Here is a 17,028-nt window from a genome sequence, read left to right on the forward strand (position 1 = left end):
CAAGCATGGCTAATTAGATTATTAGAAAAGTGTCGTCTGCTAAGTTTCGAAAAAGAGACAGATTACAAAGAAAAGTAGAAAACGGTAAAATAGTAACTCTTTTGGATTTTGGAAACGTACGTGGCTGCACGAGAAATTGCACAATTAACAAAATGATTGAAATGTGGTCCTCGTGTGAACTCTGTCGATTCACTTCACGTGTCTCGTGTAAACTCTGTCTCGGTATCGCGACTCTCCATGCTCTCCACCCCATGCTGTTTGGCAGGTGAATAAAACTAAGCAAACAAATGGAATGATTATTGTAGCTTAAATAGAAGAGTTAAACCTGTTATGCTGTAGTTATTATTTGTTATGTTAGAGTTAAATTTGTTCCTGACTAGCATTCATCATGTAAGCCCCCTGTCAATCCATGGCGTATGTTTGCACTTTAAACTTTTCCTCTGTGCAGATTTGAGGCCTGAGCCAGCCATCACATAACAAAACAATATGCAAGTTTTGCTTGTGGAGGTATTGAGGCATTGACCTGTCATCCACAATCTTAATATCATCGCTAGGATAACGATTTGTGCTACTTTTATTCTTGAGACCTGCTAGATATTTCTCCTATCATATCTAGAAATGAAACCTTCAATATTTCTCTCATTAATTAAAATTTGGGCTTACCCACTGTCTCATTTTCAACATTTCCTTACTTGTTGATTCTGTCTATATATTTCTGTAACCTATTTTTGATTTTTGATTTAGATAAACAGCATCCTCTTTGATTGGAGAAACTACCGATGTCGGCCTTGTTACGAATCTCTTCTTCCCCCATGGGTGTATTCACGAGTCTGAAACCCTTTTTCCTATCTCATGAGTGCATTCAACTTGTCTGTGGATGCCTGGATGCTTGACCGTATTTCCCAGGCTTAAAGGTAGGAAAAAATTCTCCTTATTCTGGGGCGTTCTGGGGCGTTGATTGTAAGTCGTGACATAATACGGAGTACGATTATTCCGATTATTGTTATTTTTGGATGTTTTCTCTTGCCTTTTTTGTTGACAAAGTTAGGGTTCATTAAATCACTCATCGGTAGAACGACTGCAGATCAGACCCGTTTTTGTACCTCAAAACTTTGTCTGTGGGTAAACATATTTTAACTTTAAACACTTCTAGTGAAGTGCGACTAGAAAATTTCATGACCAAGAGGGACCTGCCGCCACCTCCTTGTTTGTCCAAGATTTATTTAAAAACAAGAAAAAATGAAATTGATGGAATGATTGATTTTCGTCTCGATCATCTTTTTGGTTATCGAGTCGGGGCGTTTCACCATTTTCGGAGAGAGAGGGGGGACTGCTGGCGTGTCTCCAATTTTATTCGGTCAGGTTTTTCCTTCTTCTTCGGTGATGATAGGATATCCTTTCATCTATTCTATTCCTGCTGTACGTATAATCTTAGCCTGAGCGACCATAGTTGTGCGTGTGTGTCGCGCTAGCCCTCCTACGCTCCTTTATTCCCATTCGTTTCGACTTTCAATGTTCCACTGTTCAGTTATTGTACGGTGTGTGTCTGCCGTGTACCGCGCCATAGTCGGGAACTTGAGAGACTGGCAAAAAGGTAGATACACACACAAAAGAGCCCACAATTGGCTATTCTCTTTCACTCTTTTAACTTTTCTTCTTCTTCTATTCCAAAGTTTCTTTTCTTCTTCCCCCCTCACCTTTCAACTGGCCAGCATTGATTTCACTTTTTTGTTGACATGGAAAGAATGTCTACAAGATCAGAAGAGGTGGCCCAACAGGGGGTGCGGCCATACAGACCAGCAAGCTTTTTTTTTTTTTTTTTTAAAAGAGAAAAAGATAAAATACCATTAGAGTTGTTCACACCAACACATTTTGGCTTATATCTTCTACACCTTGAATTCTGCTTCTTGATTTCTATACAATTGCACACCGAATATGGTTAATGTCGTTGCAGGGTCAAGGGTCAACCCGAAATCTTTTTCGTCTTGAAAAAAAAAACCCGCCGTCTGATTTCTATCAACGAAATCAAACCAGCCGAAAAGACGTGGTGGCAATCTCAACGGCTGTTTTTGTCCTTGTTGTTGTGCTGTTTTTTAGCACATCAAATAATAAAAAGAAAAAAAGAAACGGCACAAGTTTATGGTGCGGCACAGTAGCCGTTCGATTCGGCGCCCGTGCACTTGTAGCTACTCTATACAGCATAGCGGAATAAAAAATAAATTTAGTAGAGCACTGGCTGCTGCTGCTGTACCGTACATATATACAGGCGTCGTTAACCGTTTGCCTTTTGGGTGAAAAAGGGATTTAGCTATACGCTCGACCGTTCTGCGCTATAGCGCCTATAGTTTTTATGCACAAACTGTAATAAAATCTCCTCAAAAGACAAATAAGCGGTGGGTCGAGGGGGCCTTTTTCTGCACTGGCGGCGAACCGAAGTAAAACGGCCAGCGCAGTTTGCACGTTTCGCCGTCTCCGCTATCCGTTTGACGGGCGAGCCGCTCTCTACACATCAAAGCAGAACCGCACCATTCGGTTGCATATTGTAAAAAAAAGGCCAAAATAAAAGGGCGAATTCGTATAAATCCACGAAAACAAGGGCGGCAGATAAGGGAGGGCGAAAAAAGGAATAAACGTCGCGACCGACGAAACGGTTTGATTGTTATTGGCAACAGGTTGCGACGGTATGGCGAAATCGATGCACCAGCAAAAACTTCTTCTATTTTTCTGGTGTGCCGAATCAATAACAACAGCCGAAAAATACAAAAATACAAAATTATCCAAGGACTTGTCGTAGAAAAAGAAGAAGGGCTGGGCGCAGGTCACGGTTCAATCGTCTCTTCAAGTGGTGGAGGGAAATTCAAACACAATATCGAAAATGTATACTAGGAGAAAGAAAAAAAAGGTTTTTTTTTTCAATTCTTTTCTTTTGTGCTTTGGAATTGACTTGGAGTCAACCCGCCCCTTCTTTATTCCTATTATCATATTCTCCATTATTCCATTTTTTCTCTCCCCCCCTCCCCACCCGATTCTTTCCATGTGTATAGGGCCGTTCAGCGTGTTATTTCGGAGCAATGTCGGAATCCTTTAGGTCGGTGACTGCGACACGGGGGGACACACACTTCATCAAAACCGCGTTCGCCGGGTATAATAGCCTATTGTGAGCCCATTCTTCAGCTTCCTTTATGGCTTCTGAATGCCTGCCATATATATAGTCCCATAGTCCCAGTACTCTTGTCTTTCTGCACCTTCTTTTTTTTCTGTCTTTTTCGCGCGGGCTCATTCGAAAATGGCCGTACTAACCGACAGGCAACGGGGCGCCGGGCGCACCTGAAATCTAATGCCTATAACTTTAAGGATTTTGTGACCAGAGATAGTCTCGACCATGTAGACAACACAGGCGGATTCATGACATATCTTTCTGTCTCTCTAAATCTCACCTTCTTATATTTTTTTTCTATTTTGGTAAATCGACTGTGACCAAATAGAAGACCCTTTTACCTTTGCGAAAGATGTGCAGCGCAAAGAAACAACCTAAAAAATGACTAAATGTCGAGGTGACTTTTTTCTTAAGTCTATGACACCCATTACTGTATGCCCCGCGACTGTTTTTTTTGCGTTTTGCCATTTCCCACAATAATTCTCTATTTCTACTCATTGGGGTCAACTTCTCTTACGCTTTGATGGTGTTGCTGTACTTGGTGCAATATAAAAAGCGCGTGCCCTGCAGTCTGCACTTCTTTTTTTTTTCTCCTGTTTTATTTATCGCTTGTTTTTCTGCGCTGAAACCCCCGGTCGCGATATCTTTTTTTTTAATGGTTTTATATTCGAATGGGTCCATCGACTTCGCAATGCTGCGGATTGCCTGTCGCCAAAAAACAAGGGGACATGGCCAGACACAAACACAGAAACAAAAAATGCTTCAGGTGAAAGTCAATGGTTTTATTGAATGGGCAAGTTGCGATAAGGCCAATAACAATGAATGGGGGCCTTTGAAGGAAGAAAAAACAGCGAAATAGTTGCACACGCGTACATGTACCGTATTGTAAAAAATAAAACTACAATAAGGGGGAAAAAATAACAGAAAAACAAGTTTCAATTGATTTCTCTCTCTCGCCTTATAGGCGTCTCTTTTGCAGTCAAATGGTGTGGATATGGGCCATTCTTTATATTTTATTATGTCCGGTATCAATGAAATTCTTTCAATGGGGATTGATACTGCCATACATAGAAAATGTGCCGATTTGTTCACAATAACAAAATAGTATTATTTGGTTGCCTCGATGGCCAAAGAAAGCGCCATTATAGTTCGACAAGAGTGTATTGAACTCGTTGACCGCTCTATACGTCGCTCGGCCCATATTGCTGGACAGATTTTTTCTGTTCAGAGAGAAGAGTCTCATTCATGGGCAAGCCCGTGAAAGATTCACCTATGTGGGTGACACAATGAGAGTCGGACTCAACAAATCAACACGGCCCCCTCTTGTTGTTGGCTTTCTCCCACGCAAAAAAGGAGACACAGCCATGACCAACAATGTCGCCTTTATGACTACGATTTTTCTCTTCTTATCAATTTGATTCTTTTTTCTCTCTGTTGAATTTTTCGACTCAGACGACTATGCTGGCTGTATACGGGGGAGTGTGTGTGTATGCACACACAGGCCATACAAGCGGTGAGTTCGCTTGACCGATTCCCTTTTTCTTCTTCTTCTTCTTCGGTGGGGATCCTTTTAAACTGGCCCAAAAGAGACTCTTTGACTCTCGACAGAGAAAGGGTAGTACGTTAAGTGTGAAGATGTATAGAACTTTGCACACACAGAGGGAACACTGAGATGGAGAGAGAGAGAAGCGCCGTGTGTGCCCATTTACCTCAATTCGGCTGCTCACAATTGACACAATGTGCCAGTCTGGAAAACGATGAACTCGCCGACACTTTTCTCTAGTTAAAGAAAAAAGACTCTACAATAGGAGTCGGCTAGCGCTTTTTTCTTTCTTTCCCGATTCATTTCTTTCTCTACACCAGAGAATCTTCATTTTCTATTTCGCCGACACTCCAAACAGACTCTTTTTCGGCATCCATTATCATATTCATCAGTCGCCCAACTCTCCGTTTTTGACCTCTGTGTGAAGAGAAGAATCGAAAGAGGTTGAACGTCGTCGTCGTAGGGAAAAAGGCCGGAAAAAGGAAAGAATGGGATGAATGCGGGGCCAAAGCAGAAGGAAAAGAATCGATATAAAGGCAGTCAATAAATTTTTTTTTTTTTTTTTTCAACCCACTTTTTTCCTCAATCGAGCGCGACAATGCGTCCACAATTCGCTTTCTTGGGAGATGAAGATGTTGTCCAGCATTGTGTTACGGCAGATATTGTCCCGTCCGGCCATCTGCCGCCATAAGGATCATTCCGCTCGAGCGAGGAAAAGAGAAAATATCCTCATTATATTCGCCCGTCTCTGGACAGGGAAAAAAAAGAAACATGAAAGATGGCAACATTTAGTTCTAGATCTTAACAAGATGCCGCTGCCAAAGATTTTTTTGTTTTTTGGTTTTAGACACGTACCACATAGACACAACACACTTGCGGGATGATGCGGATGGGAACCGATTCTCAATCAATCTGAAACGATTGCTTAGCACGAAGCGTTTAAAATGGAACGCGCTCATTTGGACAATTTCCCAGGGCCCTAAACTGCTGGGTTTCTATACGATGGGAACCGAAAATTCAAGGGGAAAAAAAGAAAGATGCATATAAACACAACTAGAAATACATATTAAGAGCTGTAGTGGTGGTGGTGGGGCACAGAAACACACAAATGGACCGATTTTCATCATTGGGGGATTCCGCTGGATGGAAGAGGAAAAATAATTAACCCTTCATTGGGTCCGATCAACGCGCGCATTCACCATCAGTAAAAGAAGAAGAAGAAGAAGAAGAAGAAGAAAAGCGTAGGTGTTCCCAGGTCATTAGAGAAGAGGGGGGCTACAGTCGATCTAAAGATGGAGATTCCTACGTAAATGGTTTCGTTTTCTTCTGAACCCTCGTCTCTTTTCTTTGACTGGGCTCCGAAAAACCGGCAGCTACCGCGTGATAGGTTCCAAAAAACTCATCCAACTAATTAATGAAAAGTCGTTGGTAGATTTTAGAGCAGAGGGGAGTTTCTTCAATTCTCTCCCATCTCTGTGTTTAGTCCTTTTGGGGTTTTTTTTTAGGGAAAATAAAATAAATTGGGGAATCTGTGTATGCACACAGTAAGAACAAAAGATAGAGTGGGCCTGGTTTTTATTGTTATTATACAAGCGTGTACAGTTCGTCCTGTATAGCTAGGCGGTTGGCGGATTTTTTTTCTCCCCCATTTTTTATGATCTGACAGTTTATGAAGTTCCCGCTTAACTGCCCTGGGAAAATACCAGAAGAAGTAGAAGAAAAAAAATAAGTAGCCGAAGCAACGACTCTCTGTTGGCCCCCTTTTTATTAGAAACTTTTGGGTCTATCTACTTTATATGTTAAAATGTTGTGTGTATGTAGGACGTGTGTTTGTTATATATGTGGCCGCATAGAGCATATTTGAGCCGCTGCTGCCTGTGTGTGGCTGGTTCTCTTGATGACTATCCATCTATTCCGACGGAGATATTGCTGCAGTGGGACTGCGGTCGGGTGTGGGAGGAGGAATGAAGCTTTAAGGATTTATAAATTGAAGGGCTCGGTACTGCCCACTTTTTTCTCTCTGCTGGTCGAAAAAAAAAGAGACCAAGAAATGTTGCTCTCTGACCTCCTTTTCTTCGTTTTCTCTTCTCTCCATCAACTTTCAAAATATCAACTAACTATCTATAGCTGCTGCGATTCGGCCACTGATGACTCTGCTCAAATAAAGATACCCCTTTTTTCTTCTTCTTATCCTTCCATGAGTGAACATTGTTCACCTTTTTTTTCCCTTTCGGACACACAAAGTGGCCCGGCATATACATAGAGTGGCCTGCTGGGCAATAGATATACACCGGTAGCTAAGTTAGAAGTGAAGAGGAGAGGAGAGCAGCAGCAGCAGCACATAGGTTTCAACTCTCTCGAGATGGATCAAACTACCCCCTTGTCCATCAATAGGCCGTTTGTATATTGATCCCCTACTCAAAGACAAGAGGAGAAGTCAAAGAGAAAAGAAAAAAGGAAATTTGCTGGACAAGGAACGGGGACCCCCACCTGTGCACATGTTGGTTTTAAACAAAATGAAAAAAGACAATATTAATAATAGGAGAACAAAAAAAGAGAGTCCCTCTCGTCGTCGACTCATTTTGTGTGTATCTAAGCATGAACTGTTTCAATGTGTATTTATTTATACACACATATATACACACATATATATACGCCGGTCTTTTCCCTCGGTTGTTGTTTTTTCTCTCCCCAGTTGTGTGTGTGTGTGTGTTCTTTAAGGATTTCGAGAGAAAACGTCGTCCTCTGTCAATAATAGCCAACCGCGTGTCTTGTTGTACATCTCGTCTGATGGCAAAAAAAAGTGGATGTCAATATCGGGTGTCTAAACCGCGAAAGGACTTGTGTGGTCGACGTCTCGTATTTTCTAAATTTACCTTTGGGTTTTCCAGCCAAAGGTCACGTATTTTTTCGGCTGTGAATAGATATAAACTGGAACATTCAAAGTCGCTCTCTCTCTCTTGTTAGAATCATCAGCGATTCGATTCCAATCAGTCGAGGAAAACCAAAGAATCACCCTTGTCTACAGATATTCTCTTCAGAGTCAAGAAAACAAGAGGAAAGAAACACACAGAAAAACAAAAGAGGAGCCGAACACAAACAAAAAAGAAAAGAAAAAAAAATCCCACGAAATTAGATTTGGGATAGTCTAAATGAGCCCGCGCTCTCTCTCTCTCATCTAATGTATACTCTAGACGCGCACTGAGCTCGTTTCTTTTTTGTTCTGTTTTGCCTTCTTTTGCCTAATCTATGCGGCAAAAGGCTTCTCTGGTACTATACATACGAAATTCAAAAATTCTCTATATACAACCAGCCGCACTTCAAAAAACAAAGTTCCTTCCCAAAAGGCTAAAGGGTCGTCGGCGGCGGCGGGCCGTATCGTCTCTCTCTCTCTCTGCCGAGCTGCTGCGGCTCGGGCATCCGTGGGCGTTACGAAACACCTACATTCTACCTTTTTTTCTTCTTCTTCTTCTTCTTCTACTTTTCCTAGAAGAGATTGGCAGCTCCATTTGCCCTTCAATACCCGCCTCCACACTATAGGAGAGATTCCCTCGTACCTTGTTTTAAATAATGAGCTCTGCGCTCTTGGTTAAATGAACGGGAAACTGAATAGACATAAGAAGACGAAAAAGGGGAGTGTCCGCGTATAGTGCATCGGCCTTCTATTGAATGCGCCAGTTATTGTGTATCTTCGTCTTGTTCTTCTTTCTTTCTTTGCAGACTCGGTGGCAGGCGCTTTTTGGCCGAATCGAAACCGACAAGGCAATCGGCTCGGTGCCGCCGATCACCGTCGCCACTCCCTCAATAATTCGTCTGCCTTTTGATAGTAGCATCGCTTATGTTACGTAAAAGGGAAGATTATATAGACACGCCATATAGACACGATATATGTCTCGAGTTTGCGCTTGGCAGCGCTTGGTGCCAAAACGGCCAAAGAGAAGGAAAAAGAAGAAAAAGAAAAAAAAAAAAAACCTCATTATCGGATTTAATGAAGCCGGCCCGGCCCGGCTTATACCGTACGGGGTGTGTGCGCGCGCTGGGCTGCCTCCGCTGTCGTGTTGATTGAATGACTCTGACGTTTTTCCTTTCGTTTTTTTGTTGTTGTGTTTAAACAGAGACGGACGTTTTGACTGGTTCTTTTCGCCCTTTTGGCTGAGTGTTGGAGAGAGAGAGAGGAAAAGATTTCCCAGGTTGACTGACGCTCAGCACCTTTCGGTGCAAATGGCGATTATGAAAATGAGGAGAGAAATGAGGAATATCAAGTTGAGGGTTTTGAAGGATGATGAAGGGGGCAACCGTTTTACATGTACAAAATTCTAGACCTTTTTATATACAAGTAGCCATTTCGTAAAAACTCTCTCATTCTTCCATGTGAGTTGTGTGTATAGCTATACACAAATCAACAGCTGCGCAGGAGCTTATGGAAATCAAGAGGAGGCCTACTGTACAGTTTCCATCCACAGTATTTTGTGTTCGTGTTGCTTGGAAGACTAGAGCTATTTTTCTTATTTTTTTTTAAGAAGAAGAAATATGCATATTTAATTGAGTCATTGAACCCTTGTGGAGTGTGTTTTTGTTGTTTGGAGCAATAGTTCAGAAGAAAATAAAAAGGATATCCAGAAAAACAGAAAATGGGTCTAATTATCGCTTATGCTAAGTAGTAGCGGCTCCTTCATTCGCCCCTGCATTTATCGATAGACCATTTCCCCTTATACAATCCCAACTCCTTACGGCAGTCCATCCAGGCTCAACATTCCTCAAAAACAGAGTTTGATTCTGCGTGTGTAAAAAATCCGTCCGTTCCTTAACGAAACAGGTGCGACAATTTTAATTTTCTTTTAACGATAGCGCGCGGGCGGTTTGAAAATGTGCAACGAGTTTCTCGTGGCTCATCAAATCGTCGAAAAACAATTGAAGTAAATTCTTTTTTGTTTTCCGGGGGTGGTCCAACTGCTGATGAGCTTTTTCTCCTTATAAGGAATAAGTGTAGCACCAAAATTCAAAAAGTCCCTCAAAGCGAAATGAGAAAGAAAAGGGGTGGAGTGTTCAAGTGCTATTTATTGGTAGTACACGGAGCTATAGTATAGAAAAGTGGGTCCGAAAAAAAAGCAAATCGTTCCATTTAATAACACCAGTTCAAGCACTTGTCGAAGTGAGAGAAATAAAAGTCGAGTAGGAGGAGGAAGTACAAGATGGTGTGGTGTGCCGCTCGGTTTCCAAGGGCCCCAGCGACACCACCAGCGGAAAAAAAAGTGGAATATATTTATATATGCACAATACACTTGCTTAAAGACAAAAGAAGCCCTCCCAAAAAAAAAGAAGCGTTGGCAGAGGTTTTCTCCGAGGTGTTTGCTCAGGGAAAGGTGACACCTCCCTCCTCTCGTCTCTAGAAAAAGGAGCCGAATCGAAGAAGGTGATGTAGGAGGAGAGCACAGAGCAAGATGGAGTAGGAGGAGAGAACAAAAGAGAGCACACAGCACAGCACACCATCCAGCACGCTGAACTATCTCTCTCTCTCGTGTCAACATAGTCTTGAGCGGCAGGTTCAAGTTCGTGTTGTAAGTGGTCCCATTCGATGATGCCGCGCGACCTTTTTCATGATTCTTCCCCTTCAAAAACCGAAATGCCGCCTACAACCTCTAAAGGTTATTATAGTTAGTCGTTTGGCTGTAGGAAACAAACGGTGATAACCTGACGCATTCAATACATCACCTGCGCCCCGTCGTAAAAAAATAAAAAAAAGATATGGGAGAACTCCCACGTCTATTCCTATATACTTATTACATACCGTTCAGGCCAAAAAAAAAAAAAGGTTTCAAACCGAGAAACGATTTCAAGCTCTTTTTTACTTTCGGCGGGTAATGAGCCTCTTACGACTTGTGAAATTGACAATTTCAAACCCTCTGCGTACACACAGCCAAACGGCGGTGAGATCGTCGTATAATAACTTTGCTGGAAACAACAGCAGCACATCTTATAGAAAAACAAACGCCGCTCTCTCTCTATGATATGCGATGGATATCTCGGTGCTATGGGAGAGATTGTGTCATGCCGCCAGCATTCCTTCCCCCAATTGTGTATGTATAGGATAGATAGATGTGTATACATGTATATAAGGAGACAATAGATTTTTCGAAAAACAAGTGAACTGCAAAAGAGGTTCAGCCGCGAGCAACAACAACCGAAACCTTGTGACAGTGCAGCTATAGTCGTGTAGAGCCCATCACCTCGTTTCTTCTTGCCTTTCATCTTGTCGGTTCAATGGAGAAATTCGTCTTTGATTCCCTTTGATCCGCTGATTGCCCAGATGGAATTGAATCTCACTACACACGATACATATCTATATAACGTTTGTATGACTTTATGTTGTCATGTTTTGTTGTTTGTGATGGGATGTCAATTCACTTTGGACCTTGTTTTCTTATTCTTCCGCTTTTCAAAAAGGGAGACGGACCGGAGCCTGAAATTTTGTTTTGTAATTCCTCGTCTTTTCCAAATGACAAATTTTCGGACAATATGTGGATGGCGGGTCATTGCATTTCGGATGAGTCAATACAGTAGAAATAGCACAGAGAGGAATAAAGAAAAAAAAAAGGCCTGCAGACGCCGGTTGTTTACTCTCGCTTATAGAACGGAAACAGGAAGAGAGTTGAAACGCTCCGGGGGTTTGGTGGTGGAAGTGATCTCTTAAAAAAAAAATTTTTATTTTTCTTTAAAAAACAAAACAAACATTATACATTTTGTAATATTTGTCTTTTTTCTTCTTCTTTCCTTCTTGAATGGCGCCAGGCGTCTTGTGTGTAGAGGAAACTAGAGAGCTTTCTCTCTCTTTTTTTCTTTTTTTCTTCTTGTGGCGCATGCTATTTGATTGCACGATTTCTAACCGCGTGTGGGTATATATGTATACTATGTGTATAGATATACGCACGCCTGATGCTCTATCTCGTGACGTCAGCACATTCCACAAAGCGGCAGAGAGCGCATATATACCCTGAAACCTATTCGTCCGGTTGTTTTTTTGTTTTTTTTTTTCGGTTGGAAATTTTAAAATAAAAGAAATATTTGACTATTTTTTTCTTCCAACTCTTCACGAAGTGGAAAACGTTTTTTTATTTTATTTATATTTTATTTTTAAAAAAGTAAACAAGTTCCGAAACCCGTGCCCGTGTTGTTGAAAGAAGTGGTTATAGCGCGGATGTTGTCCATCAACTGACGCCCTTCCTGTTTCAACCTGCTCTTTTTTGATGGATATGTCAACATTCAAAGTATAGTCTAATATCGCGTCCACATAATAGCTCGACACACACACCGACTGTCAAGTTGACTGCTGCTCAAATCGAATTGACTAAGCGAGATAGTTTGTTTTTTTCTATCCTGAACGATGATTGCCCTTATACATGTTGTTCCATCTCTCTCTTTTCGGGGTCGATTTGATGGACAATTGCATTTCGGCAGCGACTTTGGCACAGCAGTCGAAGGGCTCCTCTTTTTTTTCCACCCGCAGTATGTATGTTCAATGTTGCTCTGGCTCTTTTGTCGTGTGTGTGTGTGTGTCCTGTGTTTTTGAAGCGAAAATACTCGAGTTCTTTTTTCGTTTTTTCCCCTTAGTAAAGAAAAAAGGGGGGGATTGTATATAATGGTTTGTTAAAAGAGCGGGGGAGGAGACGTGAAAGGGGAACCTAAAAATGAGTAGGAGCCAAAGAGGGCGGTAGTGGGGGGTCCTTCTATTTCGGTGTCCAACTCGGTTCAAACATCACACAGTCAAAAGAGAGAAAAAGAGAGAGAGAGAAGGTTCAAAAAGAAAAAGAGCTTTGTGTTTTATGGAAAACGAGAAGAGAGATGGTTGTTCTCTCCTTTTTCTTTCTTTTTCTTTTTCCTTGTCTGGATGGATGGGTCTCTCTCCTTATTTCCAACTTGATATAGGCAAGACTCTGTGCAGCAGCCAGCGCCAGCAGCAGCAGCACAAAAGAAGAAAAACAGAGTCTAACTGCATCAAAAAGAAACTTCAAAGTCGAAAAGAATAGAGAAAAGCGAGGATTTCAAATGCGATTGACTCTCGCGCATTTTCCTCACAAATCAAAACCGAATGAGAAATTTCGGGCCCGTATTGACGCAGTACGTTGCACAGAATCGAATAGGGAAAAAAATGTAAACATGAAAAGTGGGGCGCGGCTCTCTGCCATCTGATATGCATGAGCCGACACATGTTTCCATCGGCGCTCAATCACATTTCCCCTGTTCTCTTTTGTGTCTCTTATTTTTACATCGTCTGTTTTATACGCGTAATGATGTCACAAGTTTCTATACCCCCGCGTGATTGCAATATAACTGGCAACATCCAGTCGGAAGGTTTCATCATCACACCGTCGTAATGTGTATGTACGGCGCCCTTATCGCACGGGAGAGGAAAGAAACCCGACGATCACGATGACAAGTCCAAGTAGCTTTTTTCTCCCATCTTATCTCTGACACTCTTGAAAGTGGCCTCGATCTGAAACTACGTGCGTTCGGCCCAGGAGAAGAAGTCCAAAAAAATAACAATCAAATCAAATCGAGTGTCTCCTGTGCCGATCGCCGGCGGTCGTTTGAAACGTCTTTTATTTTTCAAATTCCCGACAGTTGACGACACGTCCATTGAAAAGAAGTTTTCAACGCAGTTTATTCTCAACAAAAGAAAAAAGAATAAACGACCCGATTTCGGTGGGTGGGAGGTGTATGAAGAAAAAAGGGAGAAAGGAGATTGGTCGCTGCGTGTTTTGCACGAGTTTGCGTGTGCGGGACTGGCGGCGGCGGCAGCGCTCTTGTTGTTCGGTTGTTGCCGTGTACGTGTGTGTGAACGAGGAGGGCCCTACCCTTTTTTTCTTTTTTTTATTTTTCTTTTTTTCCTTTTTTGTCTGGGGTTCCTTTTGTGGAGTTGTTTTTCCAGTGGTGGTGCTGGTGGCCGTCTATCGGTGGCGGCAGCTAGCGGAAGGCGGCTTCTATCTGGTTCTCCAGTGGCTCGAGAGCTCCCTCATCCCTCCCACCTGATAGGGTGGCGACCAATAGGCGAGCAAGACGCTTGTCGGCCGCTCCGAACGGCAGCCAACACAACACGACCAAAAAAGAAGGTACACAAAAAGAGGAAGGGGGAAAAGGTTCCATCCCCGCCGCTGGTGGTAGAGAGAGCTAGACACACACACACACACAGAGGACAACCCACCCCACCCCCACCCCCCTTCTTCCCAGCCCCAGAGTTTTCTCTATGACTACCTCCAGCTCCCGAGCGGATCAGTTCAGAAAGCGGCTCACCTCCGCTTTTAACAGTGGCCTCCTCCGCTCGCTCCCAAATTTTTTTTTAAAGTCTTTGACTTCCACTTCTCGTTTTCTCATTTCCCTTCTACTTTGGCTTGTTGTTGTTCTTCCAGTTCATTTGAGAACTTTGATTCAAACAACCCAGTCGCTTCATTTTTCGCCAGACTCACACACACACACACACAAGTGCATCTCTATTTTTGAGCTGATTCTCTCAAGTGTTTGATCGACATTGATCTGTGCTCGTTTCGATCCTGCGACCAAGTGCCAAGCGCCCAGCCAACTTAACCCAACGTTTCGTTGTTTTTGCCGATGGACAGCGGACTTCACTCACACCAGCGTCCGTCAGTGGACTCATCCAACTCTCATTATTCCAAGGCAGCAGGTAAGCATGAGTGGCCAACAATTTCTCTCTCTTCGATCAGTGTCCAGCAACAAAAAGAAGTTGATTATTAACGTCAACTTTTGTTCTGCTCATCAGGTTTTGCTGCCGTCTGTGATGTGGCTACGCCTCTACTGACTCCACCACACACACCCACTTCTTCCGAGTTGAGCAAGCACAGCTTCAACTTTGAGCAGCAGCAGTCCAGCCCGACCGGCCAGCACCACCGCTTGTCGCCTTCCAGCAGCCAGCACCGAGCCACCATGGAAGCCGCCGCCAAATCGTTCCCCTTTTTCCTGCCCTTTGGTCTGCCCGGCTTGGCCGGCATGCCTCTGCCCGCCGGAATGTCCCATCTGGCCGTTCACCAATACGGAATGAACATGCGAGAGCCGTCGGCTTTCCGACCGGTCGCCTGCCCGCCCGCCCGCTCATCCGAAGCGGCCGCCACCTCTTCGACTCCGGCCAACATGGGGCCGTCGGTGCCTGCCGGCTCTCCGGCGGAAGCCAACAACTCCTCTTCGGCCCGTTCTCCGTCGGTCGAATCCGATCTGGCTCGTGATTACTCGATGAAGAAGCGACCGGCTCCTTGTGACTCGTTCAGTTCCAAAGACCAGCAGGGACCTGTTGCTCCTCCTCAGCCGGGCCGGCAGCAGAATTTCCTGCCACCTCACCACAACCCGCAAGCCATGCTCGAAGCGGCCGCCATGCTCCAAGGCCTACAGTCGCGCATCGACTTGGCCCAGCTGGCCGCTCACGCAGCCAAGAACGCCAAGCAGCAAGACGGCGGAGTCAACTCCGGGCCGGCTCCCACCAACAACAACGGCCAGCAGGATGCCTCAGCCGCCCAGCAAGCCGCTCTGCGCGGTCTCCAGAATTCTTACGGACTGCAGAACATCCCTCTGCTGATGGGCCCGTGGCTCCGCGCCGGCAACCTCCCGCCTTTCTACCCCGGCCAGTACGATCCTCGTCTCTTCCGCGGACCCGGCCGCGCTTCCCGCCCCAAGAAGCAATTCATCTGCAAGTTCTGCAACCGCCAGTTCACCAAGTCCTACAATTTGCTCATCCACGAGCGGACCCACACCGACGAGCGGCCCTACTCTTGCGACATTTGCGGAAAGGCCTTCCGTCGACAGGATCATCTCCGTGACCACCGGTAATTTCCAAATTTCTTTTGGGTTTCTCTTTCAAACAAAATGGCTGGCCCAGTTTATCCTGGTGTCATCTCAAGTCAAGACTCGTAAACTAACGTCTCCTTTTCCTCAATTGTGTTTTGACAGTTACATCCACTCGAAAGAGAAGCCGTTCAAATGCGCCGACTGCGGCAAGGGTTTCTGCCAATCGCGGACGCTGGCCGTCCACCGCATTCTGCACTTGGAGGAGTCGCCGCACAAGTGCCCCGTCTGCGCCCGCAGCTTCAACCAGCGCTCCAACCTCAAGACGCACATGCTGACGCACACGGACCTCAAGCCCTACGAGTGCACGTCGTGCAAGAAAGTCTTCCGGCGCAACTGCGACCTCCGCCGCCACATCATGACCCACTCGGTCGGCAGCGAAGGCAACGTGACGCTGACGTGCGTTCCGGGCGTCGACGACGACGACAGCGTCGCCGACAGCGCCGACGAGATCGACATTGATGTCGAGGACGAAACGGCCTCGTCTCCCGTCACTTCCGACGCCGAGAGTGGCGTCTGCTCCTCGTCGCTGGACGAAGACAAATCATCTCCACACCATCACCACTCGATGAGCGGCGGCAAGTTGCCGAAAAAGAGCGGAGGATTCTCCATCGACGACATCATGAGACGTTGAGACAGAAATAACAAAACTAAACGAAAAATCTTCTTCCACCGCCATACATCGCCATTCCGCACGCTTTGAAGAAAAAAGGAAAAAAAGAAAGAAGAAAAGAAGAAAAATTATTTTCCAGCATAAATTCAGACCTGTCATTTTGTGTTATATAAAGACGGAAAGTTGCTGATTGCGCAATTTTTCCTTTTCTTGATATGCGGGTCTCCAGTGATCTCTGCATTGATTATTCTTTCACTTTTCACACCACCCCAAAACTTATATACTCTTTTCATTCTCTCCAATCGAATAAAATATAATTCCTTCAGATCTTGAACAAAAAAACCTAAAAAAAAAAGATTATTCCAAAATTGAGCATTCCTTGTGTACTACTACTCCTATACTCCTATCATCACATGTGTGTTTTTTAATAATTTAATTTATCTCCTTTCCCAGGCGAATTCCCCATGTGCCATGTTTAGAAACTATTTTTTCCCACTTCGGTTTGGTTCAATGTTTCCACTCGTCCAATCGACTCCCCAATTTTTTAATATTACATAAGAGATTACTACTACCCAACTGCTATACCCTAGACATATACACAGCTGTACATTCCCAATACCCACCTTGATTTTTATTTCCCCCCAAGAAAAAAATAGAAATGGGGTTCAACTAACTGAGATTGTACAGATTTTATATGTTACCATTTTTCAATGTTTTTGATTGCTTTTTCCCCCCCACCACTGAAATCTTTCAAACTTTGACGTCTTTCTATCCGTCTCTCTTTCTCATTTGTTATGCATGTCCATGATTTTCAGTGAAGAAAGAAAACTGATAAATAAAAAAAAGAAATTATTACAAATTCAAAACAAA

At 43.9% G+C, this 17,028-nt stretch overlaps 1 protein-coding gene across 1 annotated transcript; it reads left to right on the forward strand.

Annotated features, from left to right (window-relative positions):
* Window positions 1–13,186: 13,186 nt before the first annotated feature.
* LOC124192835 (protein bowel-like) lies at window positions 13,187–17,028 on the forward strand. The gene is made up of 3 exons (XM_046586331.1): window positions 13,187–14,376; window positions 14,473–15,526; window positions 15,651–17,028. Exons 1-3 carry the CDS (start codon window positions 14,304–14,306, stop codon window positions 16,177–16,179), a joined length of 1,656 nt encoding a protein of 551 aa, XP_046442287.1. The 5' UTR covers window positions 13,187–14,303; the 3' UTR covers window positions 16,180–17,028.

The sequence above is a fragment of the Daphnia pulex genome, chromosome 4 (genome assembly GCF_021134715.1).
Source record: "Daphnia pulex isolate KAP4 chromosome 4, ASM2113471v1".
Taxonomy (NCBI): Eukaryota; Metazoa; Arthropoda; class Branchiopoda; order Diplostraca; family Daphniidae; genus Daphnia; species Daphnia pulex.

Bases quoted from the DNA above. Each gene is read 5' to 3' on its own strand.
- LOC124192835 (XM_046586331.1), top strand. From the start codon at position 14,304: ATGGACAGCGGACTTCACTCACACCAGCGTCCGTCAGTGGACTCATCC. The intron at 14,377-14,472 runs GTAAGCATGAGT...TCTGCTCATCAG, and splicing joins TCATTATTCCAAGGCAGCAG to GTTTTGCTGCCGTCTGTGAT. The intron at 15,527-15,650 runs GTAATTTCCAAA...GTGTTTTGACAG, and splicing joins GATCATCTCCGTGACCACCG to TTACATCCACTCGAAAGAGA.